This window comes from Mauremys mutica, chromosome 9 (genome assembly GCF_020497125.1).
Source record: "Mauremys mutica isolate MM-2020 ecotype Southern chromosome 9, ASM2049712v1, whole genome shotgun sequence".
NCBI classification, from domain to species: Eukaryota; Metazoa; Chordata; order Testudines; family Geoemydidae; genus Mauremys; species Mauremys mutica.
In genome coordinates, this window is record NC_059080.1 from 10,951,131 (window position 1) to 10,976,902 (window position 25,772).

The 25,772-nt window shown below is 46.3% G+C and overlaps 1 protein-coding gene across 3 annotated transcripts in view; it reads right to left on the reverse strand.

The window, feature by feature from the left end:
- CD99L2 (CD99 molecule like 2) overlaps nucleotides 1–25,772 on the reverse strand; it is an 85,804-nt gene that overhangs the window by 36,451 nt on the left and 23,581 nt on the right. For all 3 annotated transcript variants that reach the window (XM_045031078.1, XM_045031077.1, XM_045031076.1), the window contains exon 2: nucleotides 473–538. In XM_045031078.1, the coding sequence (XP_044887013.1) occupies nucleotides 473–538 (66 nt within the window). The remainder of the gene's footprint in view (nucleotides 1–472; nucleotides 539–25,772) is intronic.

The window sequence follows — 25,772 nt, forward strand, 5'->3', positions numbered from 1 at the left end:
CAAGTCAGCTGGCCTGGGCCAGCTGCAGGTGTCTAATTGCAGTGTACACATACCCATGGAGGGCAAGCAGGGAATGGAGGAAGGTAAGTCAGAACATCACAATCTCAGAAATAGTGCTCACACCTGCTGGAAGAGAAAAGCATTACACAATGCATTCCAGGCAAGCATGGGAATGAATGAATGACAACACAAGTAATTAGGTACACAAAAGCATGTGTTCAACACTAACAGGCTGTCAGAATGCTAAATCAATGTGACTTGCTAACCAGCATCACAACACAAAGGAACACTAGGTTAGAAACAAATTTTGCAGAAGGAATATTTATTTTAGCTGTCGACAATTAACGAAACTGGATCTGACCAGGAAAAGAGGACTGGGTCATGTAAGCCCCTCACCTTTAACCTGTGATTAATCCACATAGGTAGTTACACACACAATCGCTATTTGCTTTTTCTTGTAAACTGTACTTACGTCGCTTGGTTGGATGGTCATCAAATGCATCCGCTAAACTGAAGTCGTCAAAATCATCACCATATCCTAAAGATAAAGAATTGGCATTGGCTTTACTCATTACTCACTACTCACTGACAATGTAAAACAACTTTCAATACAGCACGGCTGAACTTGTACGCTTAAACTGCTTTAGTTTTAGAGATTTTTAAATCTGACCCATTACCAACATTGAAGAAGGCATCAGCCTTCTCAGAATTCTGTGACTGTTAAATTGCAGAGCAGTCATCTCTGGATTTTCCATTTGTCTGCTCTAATGGATTTGGTATAAATACACATGCTACACTTAAATTTGTCAAGTGGAGCCTACTAATTCATCTCTCTAGCTGCCACTCATCCTTGGATGTATTCACGATTATATGTTTGCTAAACACCATAAAAATATTGGAGTGGCTTAGATAATGTTTGTGAAAAACACACGTTCTCTCCACTCCGCTCCTAAAGGTACACTCAAATAGCAAAGATTTTTATACACCTCTACCTCGATATAACGCTGTCCTCGGGAGCCAAAAAATCTTACCATGTTATAGGTGACACCCCTCCCCCCAGCACCGCTTCACTGTGTTATATCCGAATTTGTGTTATATCAGGACGCGTTATATCGAGGTAGAGGCGTATTAAAAAAATAACATTTGCTGTTGTGTCTGCTAAACATACAACTTAACATTCAGTCTGTCCAGGTAATATACATTCTGGACATACCCATATTCAAAGAGTATACCTGGCAAACAGAAGGTATATTTATAAAGGATGCCTCACGACCTCTTAGCTATTTCCTATAATTTAATATCCCAATGATGCCTCTAAACTATATGTTATTCTAATGTGGTAGGTCCAGTAATCCTTCCTTTCTCTGTCTTTTTGCATCACATTAATTACTGTTGACTTAGCCTAGTTCTGAATGCATTTATCTTGATAAATTCATGCTTTTACATCTCAGAGCATGCTGAGTAATTAATATCCTTTGGGTTTGCTAAGTACTGCAGCACTGCAAGAGAACATTAAAATGGCTTTCCTCTTATTCCTACTGCTAAATGGATTTAGCTGTTGCCACCTGAGCTCCAGCTTGCTTCATGAATAAATTTAAAGCTTTACTGACAAGGACAATAACAATGAAAAGGCACTAGTCCATCAGAAAGCAGGTATCAGCATTTCAGTGAAAAACTTTTACACATGGTGGTCACAAAGTATTACAACCCATTCAGCTCTGATTTCAGTTATTCACACATCACATCTCGTTTCACTTACCATCTATTTAAATGTAAACTTGGCAAACAAGGGAACGATTTAAATGTAGGGTCTATGGTTTTTAAGTTGCTATGTATTTCTGTATCTTCCATGGAAGCACTCAAGAGCATTATGCTGCTGCTTGGGCGATTTATTTTTTCTTAGATCGGTCCATAGATGAATTTGTCGTTAGAACAGTTTACATCCTCTGTTGTATGAGAATGGAGATGTTTATGGTGGAAAGCAAGCAATGTGAGACAGGCAGGGTACGACACCACAGATGAAGTGGAATCTTACCAACAAATCCTTTTGTTTAGAAAACTGATACCAGGGCCCGTTGGTCTGGGGGAATGGAATACAACCTCAAACTCCAATCCACATCCTTGCCCACCAGCCTATAGTTCTCCTGCTTGTACCATGCCTTTCACTGGATACAGCACATTTCTCCTCCCCCGCCTCCCACTCAAAACTGTGCCTCTCATGCCCTGCTACTAGTAAAGTCTCTGCAGTGTGAGATAGGAAATGCTCTCATGCTCATGGCAAAGGAAATGGTACTTCAGCAGTAGAGAACATCCACTGCTGAACACACAGGGGAACTAAGCAGGGAACTGTGCATGTCAGCAGCTGGAGACTAAGGCCCTAATTCATCAAGGTATAAAGGCAAATATGCCTAACTTCAAGCAGGTGAATAGTGCCACTGAAGTCCCAGGAGTGGTGTATAAAGATGATGCAAACTGAAGAACTTTGATCATGTGACCTTTAATTCCAGAATGATAAGAATGAACAACTAGCCTTCAGAACTGATCTGCCATACTGGGACACAGAATGTGTTACAACTGACAATATTATTACAGGTGGCAGTGTTGTAACCACATTGTTCCCAGGACATTAGACAGAGAGGGTGGGCGAGGTAATATCTTTTATTGGACCAACTTCTGTTGGTGAGAGAGACATTCTTTCGAGCAACATTGAGCTTTTCCTCAGGTCTGGGAAAGGTACTCTACACTGCAATTAAAAACCCACAGCTGGCATGTGCCCACTGACTCGGGCTCAGGCTAAGGGGCTGTTTTAATTGCAGTGTAGACACTGTTTGGAGCCTAGGCTCTAGGACGCTGTGAGATGGGAAGGACCCAGAGCTTGGACTGCAGCCCGAATCCCTACTGCCTACATCTCTATTAAATGGCCCCTTAAGTCCCATGAGCCTGAGACAGCTGACGCAGGCCAGCTGTGGGTTTCTACACTCAAAAGTTAAATCAACCCAGATACATTGATCAGGGGTGTGAAAAATCCACACATCTGAGCAATGCAGTTAAGCCGACCTAACCCCTGGTGTAGATAGTGTTAGGTCAACGGAAGAATTCCTCTCATCAGCATAGCTAGTGTCTACGCTGAAGTGCTACAGCGACGAGCTGCAGCAGTGTTTCAAGTGTCAACAAGCACTATGACCGATTTTTAGTGTCTAGCAAAGTTATCATCCATGAGCAAACACTTTTCATAAAACTACCACTCCGTATCTGACCTCTCAATCCTCATCCTCAAAAGAAACCTGCACAACACCTTCAAAGGATGAGCCTGGAAGCTTCAATAAACAATTTTGCTAGACACTAAAAATCATGGTCTTAAAGATACTGGATTTATGGCATATTACAGCCATCTGTAACCCACTAACTCCCCCGTCACCCCACCCCTGGTTTTGTTCCATGACTGCAGGGGTGTTAATGGGCCACTTCACCTTGAATGGTCCTTAGAATATGTGTTAACTACTTATGCTAAACAATCTATTCTACCTTGTATTTAGCTGTGACTCTGCATGTTTCCCAGATCTCAGTAAGAGCTCTTTATAGCTTGAAAGCTTGTCTATTTCACCAACAGAAATCGGTCCAATAAAAGATATTACCTCACCCACCTTATTTTTAGAATTAGTATAGTAGCATGTCAGGGCCCTGATCAAGGCTCCGATGTGCCAGGTGCTGTACAAACAACACTGTGCCTGCTCCAGAACACTTGCACTGTAGCTTAATGCAGAGAACATTGCCTCTATATCTTTGAGTATTGTATGGATTTGCCTTCCCCATATTGTATCCTTCTCTCTAGCCTTCATTCTGTCTGCAGGGGTTCACTTCTTCCCAAAGTTGCTACATTACCCTTGATGTCTGTGTTTTAAATGAAACATACAACAAAGAGTAAAGAAAAGTCCATAAAAAATCTCCAGAATGAGGCGGGACAAAAAGAGAGAAATGCTACAAACCTCACCCAATGGGACGGCACCATCTTAGGCCTTGTCTACACTGGCACTTTACAGCACTGCAACTTTCTCGCTCAGGGGTGTGAAAACACACACACACACACACACACACACACACACACACACACCGAGCGCAGCAAGTTTCAGTGCTGTCAAGCGCCAGTGTAAACAGTGCATCAGTGCTGGGAGCTACGCCCCTTGTGGTGGTTTTTTAGAGCACTGAGAGAGCGGCAGCGCTTTAACGTTGCCAGTGTAGACTAGCCCTTAGACTCTATTTGAATTCCCTTTTAACGCAACAGTTTGTAGTAGATGCAAAGCTAATTGAAGGCTGGAATATGGTAGCAATACTAACATTCACATTAGTATTTCAAAATCCTTTCCCTGCCCCTCCCCCCCGTTCTCAGTGATTAAATAAATATTAAGGGCACCGATTCGCTGTACACCAAGGCTGTGTAATTAACAGGTCCCGGCAGGATCTTTTGCTTTTTACATATGATAATGCAGTTGGTGAAATGTGCCGTCAGAGGCGGATTGCAGCTCTTCTATCAAACGGTTGGAAACATGTGGAAACACAATGCCAGATGTGTCCAGTTACAGCTTCCTTTTCTTTTAAAGAACAAAAAGGGGCCTTACTTCCATGCAATATGCTCAGCTACCCCAGGAATGCCAAGAATAGCCAAACTCCTTTTGGAAGAAAAACAGCTAAAGCTAAGGAGGCATGATTCACCCTGGGGCGCTGAAAACTAGATGAGAAATGTGCATCTCCGCTCCTGCGCACGGCAGTAAAAATGCCTCTTGTTCCATGCACCACAGCATATTTCCGCTGAGTCTATTTCAAAGCTTTCCCTTTGCAGTGTTGTCAATTCTCATGATTTTGTCATGAGTCTCATGATAATTATTGTTTTCTTTAAAGCCCCAGCTCCTGGAGTCAAGTGGATATGTGATTTCAGCCTTCATTCTTAAAGAAAAAGTAAGTGTCTAGCCCTCGTGGTTGTGAAGAAAGCTTTAAAATGTGACTTCAGTGCACCCTAAAAGCTCAAAAAGCAGAAGGCAGAAAACACCAACTCTATTATTTAATCTCATGATTTTAAAGCCAATCTCAAGATTTTTGTTGAGCCTGACTCACGATTTTGAACATTTGGGGTTGGCAATACTGATTTTGTCTGTGATTAGGGGAAATTCCCTAGAAGAGAAAGGTGACACGTCCCCACAAATCTTGTGGCTCTCTTATCCTTGATGCAGTTTAGCTAGCGAATCCTTGGTTAATTATTTTTGAGGGCCTTTTACAAACACAAATAGGTTGATGGCCAGGAGGGCTTACAGTCTCAGCTCAGCCAACAAATGTTGGCTTTTCAAATGTCCAAATTTTAGTCTATTCAAGGGCAGTTTAATCTCTGCCTCTTCCTTTATCACCCTTTATTTTAGCACAGTATTGTAGCAAAGTGATTGTGATAGACTGATAGACACCAATCCACTTTCCTGGGGACAGTCTCAGGGTATGTCTACCCTGGCAGAGTTACATTGCCGGCAGTTACATCGCCACTCAGAGCGCTGAAGGGAAACCACTGTTGTGCATTCACACTGTCAGCTGCCTGCGCAATAGCATGTTCACACTCGCAGCAGTATTCAGAGCGGTGCACTCTGGGCAGCTATCCCGAAGAAGTGAGCTGTAGCCCACGAAAGCTTATGCTGAAATAAATTAGTTAGTCTCTAAGGTGCCACAAGTACTCCTGTTCTTCTATCCCACAGAGTATCTCTTCCTCTTCCGTTGCTAACAGTTATGGGAAGGCGGAGGGGGTCGCGGGACATCCTGGGTCCTGTCCCAATGCCCTATGATGCATTGCTTCGTATCCCAGGAATTCCTGTGCTTCCGTCTGCATTTGGCACTATCTTTCAACGATTTGTGTACTGCGTGCTCTGCCTCTTCGGTCTGCAGAAATGGATCCTGCACTGTTGACCAATATGCTGCTCACTCTCACTAACACATCATGTGTGGTAGTGGAGTTATTCCTTAAACTACAAAGGCAAGAGGAGTTCGACATTGATCTCACCGCGTAGTAGCTACGACATGAGATTGCTTGTGGCATTCACAGAGGTGCTGACCACAGTGGAATGCTGCTTTTGGGCTCGGCAACCAAGCACTGAGTGGTGGGATCACATCATCATGCACCTCTAGGATGACAAGCAGTGGCTGCAGAACTTTCAGATGAGGAAAGACACATTCATGGGACTGTGGGATGAGCTCACCTCAGTCCTGCGGCGCAAGGACACAAGAATGAGAGCTGCTCTGTCGTTGGAGAAGTGCGTGGTGATTTCACTGTGGGAGCTGGCTACTCCAGACTGCTGCCGATCAGTCGCTCACCAGTTCGGAGTGGGAATGTCTACCATTGGACTCGTGTTGACAGAAATGTACAGGGCCATTAATCGCATCCTGCTCTGAAAGACCGTGACTCTGGGCAACGTGCATGACCTTGTGGATGGCTTTGCTCAAATTGTTTCCGTAACTGTGGAGAGGCAATAGATGACATGCATATTCCAATTCTGGCACCAGACCACCTAGCCACCGAGTATATTAATTGGAAGGGATATTTCTCTATGGTTCTTCAGGTGCTTGTGGATCACCATGGGTGTTTCACGGCCATTAACACAGGCTGGTTCGGAAAGGTGCAAGACACATGCATCTTTTGGAACACTGGCCTGTTCAGGAAGCTGCAAGCAGGAACTTTCTTCCTGGACCAGAAGATCACCGTAGGGGAAGTCGAAATGCCCACTGTGATCCTGGGAGACCCTGCCTACCCCTTAATAACTTGGCTTATGAAGCCATACATGGGGAACCTTGACAGCAGCAAGGAGCGGTTCAACAACAGGCTGAGCAAGTGCAGAATGACTGTTAATGTGCTTTTGGCCATTTAAAGGCCTGCTGGTGCTGCCTATATGGGAGGCTGGACCTGGCCGATGACAATATTCCTGTGTCAACTATCAGAGGGGTAGCCGTGTTAGTCTGGTTCTGTAGAAGCAGCAAAGAATCCTGTGGCACCTTATAGACTAATAGACGTTTTGCAGCATGAGCTTTCGTGGGTGAATACCCACTTCTTCGGATGCAAGCACTGGCCACGAAAGCTCATGCTGCAAAACGTCTGTTAGTCTATAAGGTGCCACAGGATTCTTTGCAATATTCCTGTGCTTATAGCTGTGTGCTGTAGGCTCCATGTTTGTGAAGGCAAGGGTGAAAGCTTCACTCAAGGCTGGACTACTGAGGCTGAATTTGAACAGCCAGAAACCAGGGCTATTAGAGGGGTGCAGCATGGGGCCATAAGGATCAGGGATGCCTTAAGGCAGCAATCTGAAGCTGAAAGCCACTAATATTTGTTGCTATGCTTGGGAGTGCAGTGCTTGTAATGCTAGGAGGTGATTGTGATTGGTGCAGACGATGCACTGTGAAGGTTTAAGAAAATTGCCTGTTGCTTTGCAGTGCTCTGTTGGCTTTCAATTAATGGAATAAAGATTGCTTTCAAATCAAAACAATTATTTTATTCAAAAACAACTGGAGGAGAGAGACAAACAAAAAAAACTCATCAGAACTGTGGGCGATGGGGAAAGGGAGGGTCCCGAGATGGTTAAAGATTTCTGTATGTCCAGATATCAGATGCAGCCTTGTCCTTCGGAGTACAGTGCAGCGGATACTGTACTTCAGCAGGGCTAAACAGTGCAGTGGATAGTGGGAGTCTACAATGCTGAACTGTGATGGGGGAGGAGTGGAATGTAGCGGGTACAGACTGGAGCCAGGAGGTTAATAAGAGTGTGTTGGCAGTGTCTAGGGGGCGCATGGGAAAGTTTTACAACAGTGGCTGCAGGAGAGGGCGGGCGCAGACCTACTCAGTTTGCAGTGTTAGTAGTGCCTGGAGCATGTCCGCTTGGTGCTCCGTAACATTTAAGAGTCGCTCTGTGGCTTCGTTCTGGCGCCCCGCATTCGGTCCCTCTTCTCGCTGTCCCGCCGTTCCTTCAATTCTTGTTTTCCGGCCATGGAGTGCATCATGACATCACGCAGAAAGTCCTCCTCCTTATTTTTTCGTGGCTGCTTCCTAATTCTGCGTAGCCGTTCAGCCGGCGATAACAAAGAGGAAGGCTGGGCTCCCAAGGTCATATCTGTGAAGCCAAAATGCAACATTTTACAGAAGCAGTATTGTTTGCAACACACCGACCACTGATTCAGTGATTTAAAACACAGCCACTATTCACATACCTGTCACTAACTGGCTGCCCCCAGGCAAGCACACATGAGCCACAAGACCCCCAAAATGGTAACAACAGTGGCAGGGGAAATCAGTGTTCTAGGACTGTACTGTACGCTGGGCCCGTGGCTCTTGGGACGAGCCAGCACTGTAGGGGGGGCTTTATAATCATTCACTCACTCACTCATGCCCATCACCCCAATCAGGGTATGGGCCGCCAACCACAGATCTCCAGAGTCTTCTATCCTGGGCCATTCGCTCTAGCTGGTTCCAGGTATACCCATTTTTTTGCTATCAGCCTGAAGATCGCGTCGCCAGGTATTTCTATCCCCAAATTTTCCACAGACAGTGTTAATTATGGAAGATATCTCGCCACTGAGAGTGAGCAGGGAATCAAGGCAGAGTCTTTTCCAAGACTGCGGCTTCTGATGGGGCCTTTATGCGTCTCACCTCTGTGCAGCAATGGTCCCCAGCCTCCCCAGTGACAGCAGAGTGGTGCGGGGAAGTTACCCTTAAAGGGGCGAAAAACAAAGCAGCTCTGCTGAAGTACCTGCGGCAGCAGATTGCCCAGTATCTCCACGAGAGTCTCGTGGAGATCTGAGGCAGATTCCCATGAAGTGAGGGAGTTAATCAATATCCTGTTACGCTGCTTAGGGCTAGTCTACACTTACCGTCCGGGTCGACGCGGTGAGTTCTCCAGTACTCCACCACTGCAAAAGGCGGTGGCGGAGTCGACCTTGGAGCCGCGGACTTCGATCCCGCGGCGTGTGGACGGGTGAGTAGTTCGAACTAGGATACTTCGAGTTCAGCTACGCTATTCACGTAGCTGAACTTGCGTACCCTAGTTCGACCCCCGTCCTTAGTGTAGACCTGCCCTTAGACTAGGCATGTGGTGATACACGCATCACACAAACACAAGTCTGCATTCTGCAACCCCAACAATTCATTTCAGCGATTCCGCCCCCCCCCAAAATCCACTTACCAGGGGCCTCCTCTCCTGTTTGTGCTTCGCCAAGCTTCAACAGCTCCAACTGGCTAGCCTCCTCCGGGATAAAGAAGAGCGCTTGGCTGCATGCATCTCTGACCTCCAAGTCATCCTCTGCCTCTGGGTTCCCATCCTCGTCCAAGATTTCCTCCTCCTGGCTTGGTCCAATCTTGACTGGCACATGAGCCACTGAAGTATCCACAGTGGCCTTCACAGTGGAGGTGGGGCTGCCCCCGAGTATCACGTCCAGCTCTTTATAGAACCGGCAGCTCATGGGCACAGCACCGGAGCAGCGGTTTGCCTCCTACGCCTGGTGGTAGGCGTTCCACAGCTCCTTCACTTTGACCTTGCACTGCAGTGTGTCCCGGTCATGACCCCTTTCTATCATGCATTGTGAAAATCTGTCCATAGATATCATAATTCCTATGGCTGCAGTGCAGCTGGGACTGGACAGCTGCCTCTCCCCAAATGCTGATGAGGTCCAGTAGCTCAGCACTGTTCCAAGAAGGGGATCACCTGGTGCATGGAGCAGGCATGGTCACCTGGAAAGATGCGCTGAGACCATTGCATGCATCACCAAACAAATAGGAAGGGGACTTTCAACATTCCCAAGGAATTTAAGGGTTGGGGCTCACGGTTGGGCACCTGAGGGCAGGGCAGTAAAGTTCAAACCGATGACCAGAGAGGTGAGAACAGACATTGTGGGACACCTCCCGGAGGTCAACTGCAGCACTGTAATTGACCACGGTGTCTACACCGGGGTGCTGTAGCTCCAGTGCAGAAAGCTGTACGCCTCTCATCGGGGTGGTTTATTTACAGCGCTGCAACTGTGCACTACGTGGCTTGGCAGTCTGTACACCTCGAGAGTTGCACTACAGAAAGCTGCTTTACTGTGCAGAAACTTGCCAGTGTAGATAAGGCCTCAGCATCTGGCTGTACTGAGCACTCCCCCACCCTGCCATTCACAAAGCTCAGAGCGACAGGGGCAGAGGGAAACTGCACATAACCAGTAATAACTATGAAGAATTTCCCAGTCTCTGAAATGTCGGGGCAGGGGGAGATTTCTGTAGGAAGCTGTTCCACAGCTGAAAATGGTCAGCTGAGTTTAAATCCAAGCCATGTCTGAGTAAGAGCTCCCTGACCCTGCACAAAGCACCTGGACAATGTCTTTTTAAAAATAACACCTTTATATTTTCCTCATCATCTTGTTCATTTAAGCTGGGACTTTCAAAGAGGCATAAGGAAGTTAAGTGTCCGTGGCAGCCCAGTTGCAGCTCCATGTGTTTTTGCCATGAGAGTTTTATTAGCATCCTCACTGCTCAAGTATCGGTTTCCAGTTAAAAGTGACCAAATGTTCTGGATATTGTGACTGTTTGGACACATGCCACACACTCCATTCCCACAGCCAGGTTATTCGTCATTGCAGACTGTGGAATGAAAGGAGCAACAGAATCAGTGACGTCCATGGCAAGCATTTAAACTGTGAAAGTTTAACATGCTGCTTCAGGAGGGTTGGGTCAGACTCCCCACCTCCACTGATCTATCAGGAGATCCAAGAACAGAGCGTAATTGACTTGAGATGGGAATGTGGATATAAACTCTGACTGGCAAGAACCATCAGCTGAACCATGTTCATACACCTACTCAAGTTTAACTAAAGATCTGCTGCTGCATCCCTTGGCAGCTGCCCTAAAGCAGGGCCAAGGAGAGGGGGGGGGGATTGGGGCCCAGCGAGCCCTGGCCGAGAATCCCTTCCCTGGCTACTCACCCAGTGGCGGTCCGGGTCTTCGGCGGCGGGCCCTTCAGTGCTGCCGAAGACGCGGGGCGAGTGAAGGACCCACCACTGCTCCCGAAGACGCAGAGCACCGCCCGATGAGTACAAGCACCGCAGCGGGTGGTGCCTTTTTTTATGTTCGCTCCCCTGCTTTGCCTCAGGCCACCTGAATCCTCTGGGTGGCCTTGCCCTAAAGCATTAATATTCTAGTAGTAACATAACCTGGTATTATACCCACCACCGAGTCCCATGCAGTAGTAACAGGCAATGACCAATCTCACCTTCAGAAAACACTAACACTGAACACCCAGATGCAAAAAATACAGAAAATAAAGAAGGTGATCTGGATAGGGAAGAAACAGCCTTTCCAAAAATGCTCCACCACTATTACAAATACGCTTTAATTCAGGAAGGTGCTCCAGCACTTTAAACATGCCATTAATCTCATCAGAGGTGGGAGTTTGTGTAAAACAGCAGGGGAGGTGTGAACTAGTGCTGCAATCTCCAAAGTCTGGGGGGCTAAGTGCCCCATTAATTGGAAGATCTGTGGTACCTGGTAACACTGGGCTGTGTTAGGCTATGTCTACACTACAAAGATAGATCAACCTATGTTAGGTCTACTTACAGCCGTCGCATTTATTACTGCAGTGGCTGATGTCCACACTGCCTCTCTAAGGGCGGTGGAAGCGTTCCTGGTGGATGCACCACCGACTCAAGAAAGGTAATCTGTGGAGCTGGCAGCTCCCTGACTGGAGCCCGGCTGCCCCACAAGCTCCTGGCAGGCTGCGCCCTCTCTCCCTCGCCTCCCCATTCCCTACCAGGAGTGGAGGAAGCCACCAGGGGCTTCCCCCACGCCCACTCCCCACCAGGAGCTGGGCAGCCTTGTCAATTTCAGAGCTCCAGGGCCTAGTGAAAAGAGGATATCTCCATGTTGGGTGAAATTCACCCAAGGGGGAGGGCTGTGTTATGGGCATAAGTGGTACATGAACCCTGCATCAGACTCTGCACTGAAGTGACAAAGAATATGAAATCAGGACACTTTTTTGGGTCGGGCTATTTTTTCCCCCAGGTTTCCATGAGGATTTGGGAAGAGCCGATATACGGAATGTCTTAATTCATTGAAATCTTACCTATGAATTACTATATTTGGCACTATCCATTTCACAATGGTTTCCTACTGTTACCCAATGCAAGTTAACAAAACTCACTTTCCAGGGCAACTTAAGCAGAGGAATTCCCTGGGTGTTGGCTAGATTAAAATTTGTATTAAAGTTAATGTTTAAAATCAAATGTACACAAGTTAAGAGGGAAGGTACTGTACATCTGGGGTTGGGCTAGGGTTATGGGAGACTGCAAGTATCGGTTACAATGTTCACGAAATACATATAACATAACCAGCATAGATCCAGATTGGGGTGTGTGTAATACATTGCCAGTTAATTAAAGCTGACAACATCTTTGTTTCACCCAAGGAGCATAACAAAGACATATTACAACCTTATGGATCAATACCCAAGCACCTTGTCAATATATTACACACACCTGTGTGCTCACCCTAATAGATAAAAACACTACTCTACTTATTCTGTTATTAAACAGTAATTAACTTGGCACTTCCCAGCCAGATGCTCAAAATGCAGCTAACACACAGACATGCATATTTTTTATCTTTGCCTGGTATTTACAGCAGGGAATTTGTATTCACGAGAATCTGTTCTATTCCTGACTCTATCAGACTCTCTGCTGGCTGCCTCAGTTTCTCCATCCATATAATACAACTTCCACAAGTCTGTAAAATATAAGTTCAGATGAAAGGTGCTACACAAGCACAAAGTATTATTATATTAGAGTTTGTTTCTACTCTTCAAGGAAGCTTATGGTATGTAGTTCTATTCCTAAGTCTTACAAATGCTTCTGTTGGGGCTTGTCTACACTTACCGGAGGATCGAAGCTGCAGCAATCGATGCATCGGCGGTCGATTTAGTGGGTCTAGTGAAGACCTGCTAAATTGACTGCCGGTTGCTCTCCCCTTGAGTCCTGTACTCCACCTGATCAAGAAGAGTAAGGGGCATTGATAGGGGGAGGGATAGCTCAGTGGTTTGAGCATTGGCCTACTAAACACAGAGTTGTGAGTTCAATCCTTGAGGGGGCCACTTAGGGATCTGGGGCAAAATCAGTACTTGGTCCTGCCAGTGAAGGCAGGGGCCAGACTCCATGACCTTTTGGGGTCCCTTCCAGTTCTATGAGATAGGTATAGCTCCATATATTATTATTTATTATTTTGACATTGCATAGTGTGGACTCCACAGTAAGTAGATCTAAGCTACATCGATTTGTTACACTATTCACGTAACTCAAATTACATAGCTTAGATCAACTTTTCCCTTTAGTGTAGACAAGGCCTTGAGCACACACTAAATATATTTAAGCTGTTTTGCTTTTAAACATACCCACATTGCCTGAATTATGTTGGTCTAAAATCTGGTTTCTCTTCCAGCTCCCTTCCTCCTTGCCATTAGTAGAGCTCTGTGCAGGATTCCTGATGCTAGTTATTTAGGCCGTCATTCTGCCACCAAATCCAGGCCTTAGAAGCTGCGCTTGAGTGATCACTGCCAATTTGTTCCTGCTCACAGCAGATTGAAGTCGTGCCCGATGCCTTTCCCCTTCAGGTGCAGTTTTATCATTTGCCACGCACCAGTAAAATAGGTTGGCTGCTGTGCCTCATCCTGTCCCCATCTGAGTCAATGGGAATACTCCAACTGAAGCCAAGGGAAGCAAAAGTGGGCTTGTTAGTTTTTGCAGACACTTTGTGGCCTGCAGTACTGGAATGGAACAAGACAGATAGGCACTGCTTTGCAGAGTGGCAGAGCAAGGCTTGGAGACAGCCACAGCTATATCCTCCATTGATGTTCAAGGGCTGGTAGAAAGGGGTACAATCAATTGGGATTTTGGGACAATTTTTATAAATTTTACACAACCTGGTCTCTGCTGATTTTTTGTTTGTTTGTTTTTTTGTCCTCCTTCTTCCCTTCCCGCACCATCCCAGTTCTGGAGTGTGGCTTGGTTACTAATTAATTCCGTCAAGGAGATCCTTCAAACAGAACCCCAAAAGTGTTGGGTGTCCATTATATGGAACCGATTATTCTGCTATTTGGAAGCCATTTTTGAGCCATGCCCTTTTCATCATCATCGTCATCTCCTTTTTCCAACACCATGGTTGAGTAGGTCCAACCATGCCCTATTTCTTCTGCCATATCAAGGTTTTACCATAAACAAGCACCAGCCTTTTTAAGTGCAGTTAAATTTAAAAAGCAAAGACTTCGATTGGAATCACTGTGGGGCAGGGACCATCTTTCTGTCCACTGTTTGTACGGCTCCTATCCCAATGGACTCCTGAGCCATGACTAGGATGCTGGGGCAGTACCATAATGCACCTAATAAACGTACAGCATTTAGTACGATGAGGTCCATGACTGGGTTTCCTAGGCCCTACCATAATACAACTACTACTAATAATAATAAACTACTTAGCACTTGGACAGCTGGATTTATATACCAGCAGTGGCTCAGCACCTCCTGTCTGTCTACCTTACAACCCATAACCTCAGTGCTATCTAGGCAGGCTGACAGGACAGACTACCAGCCCATGGAGGCTATTATCTGTACTTTCACCCGCATGTATGCAGTAACACAACAGAGCAGAACAGCTGCTTTAAAGCCATTGTGGTCAGTCCTTAAATTAAAACTCTATTCTGGTGCAAAAAATTCTCCCTCCCAGGAATGAACCACTGAGCCTGCCTGGCCCAGAGAGTCTGCATTTTAGTCACTCCCTTGTTCCAGAGTGACCCGATCAGCTGAATAAAAAGCATTTTAAGAAGAGCCTGAACAGGAATTTCTCCAGTAGTTTGCAATGACTTCTTCCACTCCAACAAATAGTGTAGAAAATGTCTTTCATTTTGCCTGCTATAACAATTACTAAATCAAAGGATACTGAACTGCAACACTAACTCTAAAAATGCCAGGACATTTAGAGAGAGAAAGTGGGTGAGACAGTATCTTTTATTGGACCAGCTTCTGTTGCTGAAAGAGACACTTTCGCACTACAGAACACTGTGTAGCTCGAAAGCTTGTCTCTTTCACCAACAGAAGTTGGTTCACCAAAAGACCTGGGACCAACACAACTACCATAACACTGCAAAGGACATTTAGAGTTAAGGTAGCAAATCGAAGCCTACCCTGCAGTTGCAACTTAGTTAGTTTTAAAAAATAAAACCAAAAGACGTGAGTTAAGGCTGATTTGTCTCACAGCGTTTGCTACCAGGGGTACACGTACCCCTGGGGGTACGCAGAGGTCTTCCAGAGGGTACATCAACTCATCTAGACATTTGCCGAGTTTTACAACAGGCTATATGAAAAGCACTAGCGAAGTCAGTACAAACGAAAATTTCATACAGACAATGACTTGTTTATACTGCTCTAGATACACCGGACCCTTGCTAGAATGCGTGTTTATATAGCGCGAATTCGCATATAACACGGTCACAGCCATGGATCCCAAATTTAATTACTTTAATTGCAATTCATTTTAACGCGGTCCCTGCATTAACACGGTACCGCTCATGGATCCCAAATCCCGCATTCTAGTGAGGGTCTGGTGTACTATACACTGAAATTTAAGTACAATATTTATATTGTAATCAATTTTTTTTAAATTATATGGTAAAAATGAGAGAGTCAACAAGTTTTCAGTACTAGTGTGCTGTGACACTGGTATTTTTATGTCTGATTTTGTAAGCAAGTATTGTTAAGTGAGGTGAAACTTGGGGTACGCAAGACAAAGCAGGCTCCTGAAAGGGGTACAGAAGTCTGGAAAGGTTGAGAACCACTGCTTTTGGCTTTCAGTGTGGTCTCTGATCTCCCTTGCTTTTCTATGATATTTTTAATCAGACCTCAATGCTCTTTAAAGGTGGAAGCTATTTTGTAGCTAATGCATTCTGTTCTCATTATTTTCAGTAGCAGGAGGCCTCGAATAACCAATTGTCCTAGTCAGCTTTTTTCCTCCACAATTATATATATTCTAATTAAGCACTACTATTCAACAAGGCTTGAATTATAGCATTGTAATTCACACCTAGCATATTGTTATGTGATCTATGCTACTAGGCGTGAACTGTATTCTGCTATAGCCCAAGCCCTCGTGTTTCTGAGTGCAATATATATATATATGTTCAGCTTCTTTTCAAGGAATTTAATGCTTGTGAAGGTACTAAATTGATGGACCCAGAGACTGATGTGTCTGCAGAACAGGTACAGACAATGCAGCAAAAGTGCAAGTTTCCTTGCCTTACCCACATGTCAGCCCTCTAAGACATGGGATGAAAGTAGTTCAGTGTTCTCTATATGGTGCTGCTCCTGCGAATAAATGCATCAGTGCAGACCTCTGTGCTACATGTAGGCACAGATACAGAGGTCCGGCTACCTCATCTGTTTCCAGGATGGCCTACATCTTTCTGCACTGTTAGTGTCTCTGCTGACCCTGCACACAAGGGAGCAAACTGGCAATGGGGGGCTTAAACAATTTGGTCCCTTGTCCAGTAGAAACTGGACTTGGAAGACCAAGGCAAAAAGACCTGGCTATACAACAGTCATCTGAGAACGTAACAACCTCCAGACCTTGCACAGATTTGAACAGGTGATCTTAACATGAAAGACTCTGTATTGTATTACCACCCCTTTAGGAGACTTCCAAGCCACTGTTTATAGCAAAACTGTACTAAACTCCACCTGTATCTCTCTGAGACACTCTAGGTTCTCCCACTTTCTCTGCAAAGGTAAAACTGCAGCATTCTGCAAGGGCCACCCGTTACCAAAACATCACTCTCTTCACAGAGGTTCAAAATATTTACTAAGATATTATTGGGACACTGGTAAAACAAGTACCACCTCTGGCTAAGGCCATAGGCATTAGTTAAGAATTTACAAACTTATAGCTGGAAACCAAACCAGCTCACCTGTACGTTATTTTTGTTCAAAATAGGTGTTAGTGTTATAAGAATGTATTTAGTGTTTAGACAAGTGGTGGGTAAACTTTTTGGCCCAAGGGCCACATCTGGGTATGGAAATTGTAGGGCAGACCATGAATGCTCACAAAATTGGGGTTGGGGTGCAGGAGGGGGTGAGAGCTCTGGCTGGGAGTGCGGGCTCTGGGATGGGGCCAGAAATAAGGAGTTCAGGGTGCAGGAGTGGGCTCCGGGCTGGAGCAGGGGGTTGCACTGAGGGCTCCGGCTGGAGGTGTGGGCTTTGGGGTGGGGCTGGGGATGAGGGGTTTGAGGTGCAGGAGGGTGCTCCAGGCTGAGATCAAGGGGTTCAGAGGGTGGGAGCGGGATCAGGGCTGGGGCAGGGGGTTAGGGCATGGGAGGGGCTTAGGGGTGCAAGCTCCGTGCAGCACTTACCTCAAGCAGCTCCTGGAAGCAGCAGCATGTGCCCCCTCCTGCTCCTACGCAGAGGCGTGGCCAGGGGCATCTGCACACTGCCCTGTCTGCAGGTGCTGCCCCTGCGGCTCCCATTGGCCACAGTTCCCAGCCAATGGGAGCTGCGGGGGTAGTACTTGGGGTGGGGGTAGTGTGCGGAGCCCTCTGGCTGCCCCTAAACATTGGAGCCGGAGGGGAGACATGCCACTGCTTCCAGGAGCCACGTGGTATGGCGGCACACATGCACCGAGCAGCCCCTAGCCCCGCTCCTTGGCTGGAGCGTGGGAGCAGGGAAAGCCCCAGCTCGAGGGCCAGATTAAATCGGCTGGTGGGCTGGATGTGGCCCACGGGCTGTAGTTTGCCCACCCCAGTTTAGACTCTATGGAATGCTTGTAAATTGCTGCCTGCATTAATCTCACTTGTATTCAGTGCTATAAGGAAATATGTAAGTTTTCCTTTATAACTTTGAAAATGTTTGCTCTGAACTTGTGAACCCAGGCACAGGAATTGTGTCCCCCTCCCCGCCCCATTAAGAAGGCCTATCAAGATCAAACAGGCCATTAAAGACCATCACAATACAAAGGATAGGGGCATTCACCAATCACACCTTGGAAATGTTACTGGCAAGGGAGCTCTCTCATGGACTGATAAAAGATAAAATAGGGTCACAAGAAATGTTTTTCATCTCTTTGCTGTTTGAACTCTCACAGGGCCACAGGCACAAAACTAACGCAGAAATCCACAAGGTCAAACTGGGTCCACCCTGGAAGACATTTTGAATTGACAGATTACTCCATCTCTGTCACCTTTAGAAACCATGGATGTTAACTCATTTGTGTGTATGTTTGCTCGCTTTCACCTATAAATAACACTTTTTCCCCCCCTAGTTAATACCCTTTAGATAGTTTATTGGAGTACTAGCTACGGACGTTGTCTTTGGTATAAGATCTAGGGTACCAACTGATTTGGGATAAGTGACTGATCTCTTGTTAGTGGAAGCAGCCTGAATATTTTGTGATTTTTTTTGGTGTAAGTGACCATTTATCACTAAGTCACATTCATATGGGTGGCATGACAGCCTGGAGAGTCCAAAGGGACTCTCTGTGACTCCGTGGTAAGCCTGTGACCCAGGAGTTCACATTTCGTTACTGGGTTGGTGAAATGTAATTATAGAATAAAGAACAGGAGTACTTGTGGGCTTTTCGTGTAGCCCACAAAAGCTTATGCTCAAATAAACTTGTTAGTCTCTAAGGTGCCACAAGTACTCCTGTTCTTTTTGCGGCTGCAGACTAACACGGCTGCTACTCTGAAACCTAATTATAGAATAGTTTGGGGATGTCTGCCGTTCCAGACAGCATCACAGTTATGAAGTAGATTGTAAGCGTTTGGAGGCAGGAGACATCCTTTTGGGATAAGTGTGTACAACGCCTAGCACAATGGGGCCCTGATCCCTGGACCTCTACGTGCTGTTGCAATATGAGTTATAATTAATAAAAAAAAACCTGGACTACAACTGTCAAATACATGTAATTTTGTGACATTCCCCTTCCTTTTACTGTTGTTTGGAGTTTGCTTACTTGCAAATTTTCAAAATCATGTGTTCTGTACTGCCTCTCTGACTTAGTGAGGATCTCTTTTTTGGCCTTTAACCTGTGCGGACGTTCCTTCGACGGGATCTCCACTCTTTGTTCTACCACGTCTAAGAAATATGTTTAGCCTCAGATCATGTCTCACATTCCCTAGGCCCATCTAGTTTTACAGAGTCTGTAACATGGCTGAGTTCCCACATGGGTCTCAGTCCTGCAATCTGATATGTTTAGATGAATCCCTGCACCAGCATAGAGCCCCTTTGACTTCAATGGGCCCTGCATGCGCACGCAGGACAGCCCATGCAGATCTGATTGCAGGGCTGCTGACACAGCCATGTTGCAGGTGGAATAACCTAACACACAGTCTAACTGTGTGCCTGCACTGTGTTTGAACTCTGATCATGAGCAAGGCTGTAACATGACAGGCTATAGCTGGGTCCAACACATGGCTCTGCTGTACAGAAGGTAACACTTACCCGACTAAGGCTACATCTATACTACCCGCCCGGGTCGGCGGGTAGCGTTCGACTTCTCGGAGTTCGATATATCGTGTCTCATCTAGACGCGATATATCGAACTCCGAACGCACTCCCGTCGACTCCAGAACTCCACCACCGCGAACAGCGGTGGCGGAGTCGATGGGGGAGCCGCGGACTTCGATCCCGCGGCGTTTGGACGGGTGAGTAGTTCGAACTAAGGTAGTTCGAGTTCAGCTACGCTATTCGCTCAGGACAAACACTATCAAGACTTTGGTTTTGTCAGACCCAACCTAGAGGGGGTTTATTTGGCTGTTGGCCTCTTCCGGTGGGGACACTCTTACCCCGCAGCAGCAAGCAAGGCACTGGTAGCAAACAGTTGTCTCGTGTCAGGCCTACCCTCCTTCAGGGAGGGTCTGGCAGGCAGCAGGCTCTCAAGGATGTAGACATCACTCATGCCTCAGGGAGCTGCTAACCAGAAGCAGTCTCTCAAGCAGTTCCTGGCCTCAGCCAGGCCTCTTGCAGAGAGCTAGTGGTCTGCTCTCCTTCCTGGTCAACCCCTAACCTGAGCTGCGCTCTCCCCTTTAACCTCTCCCTCCACACTTGACACCTACCACAAGGGGAGGGGGGCACTGCAGCTTGTTAACTCACTCCTGGCCCCCTCCAGGGGGGAGGTGTTTACCTCATCACGCTGCCCAAATGTTCCCAAGTGTAGGCCAGAGCAGAGCTTGCAGTGCAGAGGTATGGCGAAGCTGAGGGCTTGTCTATGCTGGGAAACTCTATTCCAGAGTAAAAATCACTTTGTTCTGCAATAAAGTGGAATAATTATTCCAGAAAACCTTATTCCAAATAGTTATCCCAGCCAGCTTCTCAATGTAGCTCAGCACTGACAAGCTGATCGTGGGATGGGACGCAGAGCATGGTAACCTTTAACAGGTTCTATCTTGGCCTTTAGCCTATGGATTCTCCCTCCCATATACCAGAGCTAGAGGACAGACACATACACACAAGTGAGCTCAGTCCTATAATAATATAGCGCTGTAAATAAACCACCCCGACGAGAGGCATACAGCTTTCTGCACCGGGGCTACAGCACCATGGTGCCAGTGTAGACACCCTGGTCAATTACAACGCTGCAACTGGCCTCCAGGGAGGTGTCCCACAATGCCTCTCTGGTCATTGGTATTGTATATAGGGATGATCTTTCAACACAGTAACATGGAAAGTGTGCATGGGGGACACCTATATCCAGGAAAGCGTTGAAGGAATCAAACTTTTCAAAACATTTTTATGGTCTTCACTTCACTTGAAGTTTTCCAAACGGAGATTTGAAATGTGTCTCCACTTTAAAAGCCAGAAATAAATTTTCCTTTTGAATTCTGGTGGACGGCCTAATCTCAAAGGGCTGCCAAGGAAATGCAGCCCCTCAGATATCAACTACAAGCTCTCGTAACCTTTTCTAGCATTGCAGTCTTAGAGTCAGCAGCATTTTCCATTCAAATATAAATCAATAGCTGGCGGAGGAATTAATTTTTGCCCTTAGCCCCTTATGAATATATTGACCTGGTGGAGAGAGATGTATCCAATTAGTTATATATGGGCCTGATTCTGTTCCCAATTAAGTCGCTGAAGGTTTTAACCACTGATGTAAATAAGGAGCAGGAGGGGCCCATAGTCTATGGAATGGTACGTGCTGGGTAGAATGTCTGAGCTAAATCTTCTCAGATTCACATGGCAAACTGGGATGAGTAGAACTGCCACAAAATAGAGCTGAGTAGTCGCTTTAAGCCAGGTTTCACTGTATCCAGGGAACCAGAAAGAAATGGTTGTCTAGTGTGGCTGGGTCTTTAACTGGAGGAATAGCACAATTGTACTGGAAACCTTGGAGTGCTTTTGAGGTAGTCACTTAAGAGGGGGGTAGTGAGGAGGTGATGCCTGCTGGATGTGTCCTTAAAGGTGGCTTCAGTGAGAACCACCATTTTACCCCCACCCTGCAAATCATCTGCCATATTGTGAGGATACTATTATGAGAAGTTATCACCTGAAGGCCCTCAGACACACCCCTCTTTGCACCTTCCTCTTCAAACTATTTGGGGTAGAACTCTTAGGACCCTGGAGAAGACAAGGGTCAAATATGTCTCTTACCTACACTCATGTAAATCCAGACTAATCAAGGCAGTTACTCCAGATTTACATCCACGTAAGACAAAGGAGACTCTGGCTTGAGCAGTTTCCAGAGGAATTTGCTTCTTCTCCAGAAAGAGATTCATTTTAAAAACTTTAGTGCCAGATTAATGTGGTTTAAGAGCCTCCGAATATTTAGGGCCAAATATTCCAATACACTAAACTTATTCTGTGCTGCTCAAGTAAAGCAAAGCAGATTCAGACTGGCCAGAAAGGGACAGCAGAAAATTCCCCCTGTGCAGGGGAGATCTGCTGGTGGAAAGCTGGAGAAGATTGTGAAGCTTCCCGCCTCCTGTAGGGGAAGGGGCGTGCTGGAGAGAAAACACTTCTCCAATTCTCCACTGGCATAAGGTTACAGAAAGATCTGACACCAACAGTGTAATCAGTACTGCTCAGATCCAGCTCAGATCTGCAGTGAGGCTGGGAGGTGTGTGGTCAGGGCACCACTGCTGGCTCCTGGACAGCTCCCCCAACCCCATCAGGAAGGCTAATCCAACTCTTTTGCCTTTTGGGGGGGCTGTACTCCTTCCCACTGCCAGCGGAACATTTGACTTCAGAAGTATTAATCAAAATCACTCTTGATTATGGCAAAAACAACCTTTGCTATAATTTTTTTATGCAATTAACAAGGGTGTATGATAATTCCAAGCAATCTTGCTCTTGAGATTAACGGAAAAGCCTGCCAGGAAACACATGAATAAAGCTTTAAGATCAAAATTTGCATAATGAAGACTTTTTCTTCATGGATAGGCTAATGGTGGTTCTGTTTCAAGCCTATTAACAGCAATGCTTAAAAGCCTGTGCTAAAGTCAGCAAACTGACAACGGGAGGCTGTGACCTAGACAGTCTCCATGACCTTTGGATTCGCCTCCAATCTACCAGCTAAAGAGCACAGCCTGGGTTTGAATTGCTAAGCCATGTTTAATGAATCGTGGCTGTGAAAATACAGATGCTGTGATCATCAGCAGCGACTGAACTACAGGACTTTCAGCATCAAAAACCTCGCCTACCTGAGCCACCGAAAACCTCCTTCAGCTCTCTGTTACGGGCTGTTACATTCACTGGGGCTAGCCACTAGAGGGAGACATGATTACACAGACTAACCCAAACTATTGCACACATCTACAGAAAAACTCTGGTAACAACAGTGCAAGCCAGAAAGGCCACATATGCAAGTGACCTTTTCTGTGTTATAATCATGCACACATGTCCTTTGCGTTCAATTCACAGGGCCCTTGTAGATTTTGTAAACGTGGGTAACTGGACTGAATGCAAATCTTTGCTACAATTCATTCAATGCTTTCCAGGAGGAAATTCTTAAACAGGGCTTCGTCCCTATCCCTAATAAGCATGATGGGTCTTTGTAGTTACAACAATGTTTGATGTGGAGTATTTACACTAAGAGCCTTTACTTATAGACCCAACAGCCACATAATGCTTTGTGCATTGAAAGCCATAGTTAGGCTGCTGCAAAATATCTGGCTAGAACCCAGTCGGGGCAAGGGCTGGTTCTAGCCAAGCATCTGAACACTGGCACAGGCCCATTCACTTCCCCTGAAGGACAAGGACCACAACACAATGTTACCTTTGCTGCCTCCTGGACAAGGGCGGCTGGTGATCTGATCCTATCATGCTTATTATTCCTGGGACCCCCCGTTGGGGATTTTCTGAGGAGGTAAGTGGCTGTTCCCCATCTTCCCACCTATGGGGGTGGGGGAACTGGAGAGCCCGATTGCCTCCTGCCAGACTCACCCGTTCTGTAGGCAGCAAGAGAGGGGAGACACACTGGGTCTGAGGAGGAGACTCATCCCGCTATCTCACAGTGTAGATGTCGCCCCCAGTGAAGCCTCTGTGCTAGTGATATTCCTTCTTTATGGTCTCTTTATGCTACCAAAGCAGCCTAAAGGAGCCATTAGACATTAAGAATGGGGCCTTTCTTCCCTGTTGCTAGCCACAGCTAGTGCGACAGGCAGAGTCAATAGGGTGTGACACTGGGGCTCATGGGCTCTCTATCTAGCAGTGGCTGGCACTGGACTATCTCCTCCTCCCCCTGCTGCCTATCTGCAAAGGGCAACAAGCTGCTTTCTAACCCCTGTGGATCTGGGAAGGACAGGGGACACACACACACACACACACACCCGGCGGCCTGTGAAGAAGCATGATCCCCGAGACCACCTCAAGAAGAAGGTGCTGGACTCTGGCCAGGAACAGGATGGGGGGGGCCAGGCCACTGTCCCCCCTCACAAGACAGCAAAGGCAACAAAGCTGTGGGCAGAGCCAGTAATGGAGCGTTTGGGTTTTATAAAGCCCAAACCTCCAATGAGCCTCAGGGGCTGGCCCTGTGACAGAACCTTGCCAGGCTGGCTTAGCCCTAGCCATGATTCAGAAATACACCCGCCATTATCATAGCTGGAGGCCATTGTGCAGGACTCTCTTTGCAACTGAGTGTCTGATCAAGTAACCCAAGTTGCCATTCACATAAGGGCTAAGGCAGCACTTGGCACAGTCTGATGGACTGAACGACTGGCTGATGTATGATTTCAGAAGGTGGCTGGTGGCACTCTGAAAAGGGGAAAACCAGAACGAGGCCATATGTCAACAGACAATACTACACATTGTCTGAGTTCCTCTCCCAGCAGAGCCCAGGAGCATTAATGGGAAACTATCCACATAAACCATCATCCAATGAGAGAACAGATGGAGGCAAATCATCCCTAGGAATTTCCCCAGGAAATGTTTAAATATTCCAGGTAAACTGGCAGATGAGGCCTTCCAGACACCAACCTGTACTATTATCGGCCTTAAATTTTGTGAGAAATCAGCAGATGGTCCTCTGTTTCCCAGCAAAGTCACTCCTCCACCCTTCTGAAAATATCTTCAGTTCCTTCCAGGCAATCTGGAACAGATACTGTCCCTCTCAGATTCCCTCACTACATAAACCATCCATCCGCGGAATGAGTCCACCCTCCGAAATGGGAATATTCAGACGGCTCATCGTCTGTCACCCAAGGCAATCTACAATAACGTGGTGTGATGTACCCAATCATATCATGGGTGTTGACAGCTACAAAGCCAAAATCTACGTACCTAATTTCAAAGCCCTAGTTTACATCCAGACCCAAGTGCCTCTTCCTGCTCACATACAAAAGCCACATATAGAGGATAGGTGCTGTCTGCAGGTCAATGGCTAATCAGGTTCCTCTATAAACCTGCCCAAAGTCCAGACAAAAACAGTGCAGGGAGTTTCATATACTACTCACTGTGCTGCCATCTCCCGCGCTGTGCCTTGTTCACAGAAGTGCTAAGCTCCTTGATGGTAAAGGCTCACATCTCTTTTTGTTTACTACACTGAGCACAACATTTGCATCCACCAAATAGTCTGCAGTGCAGTCCACAGGTTTTTACTGGGGTTTGCACTGACTTCATAAGGCAAAATGTACAGGATTCAGGTGAATGGTGGAGATGCAGCACTCCCCTCCTGAACTTTGCCTTGTAACATGGGCCCACAAAAAAATCTCTTGCTCTGAACCACGGTCTATATTAAGGTCAATTTTACCATTCTGTCCCTCCCCTAAACTCTGCCTTGAAAGGACCAATTAAAAACTACAGTTCCCTTTCTTCCCTCACAAGAGTCAAAGGAATTCTGGCCAGACAGTGGGAAAAGGAAAACCCAGCATCTACCACCCACCAGGAAAATGAAGGAGCCAACCTATTGCTAATGAACAGCTTAAAGCTACATCTACACTGCAGACTTCCGCCAGTCAGGGGTGTGAAGAGGTGTGATCCCTGACTGACACAGCTGTGCCGGCAAAAGCCTCTAGTGCACACTCAGCCAAACCAGCAAAACTGGGTTTTTACCAGTATAGTTTGTTTCGCTCAAAAGGTGGTGGAATAAACTATACCAATACAAGCATAGCTTTGCCAATATAGCTGCATCCATATTAGGAGCACTTTGCCAGTACAGGTTTCCAGTATTCCTATACTGGTAAAGGACTCCTAGTGTAGAGACAGTTTAAGACAGAAGCCTGCCTAGAAATCAACAGAGGCACTTTGTTGAGCATAAACACTCTTTTCTCTAC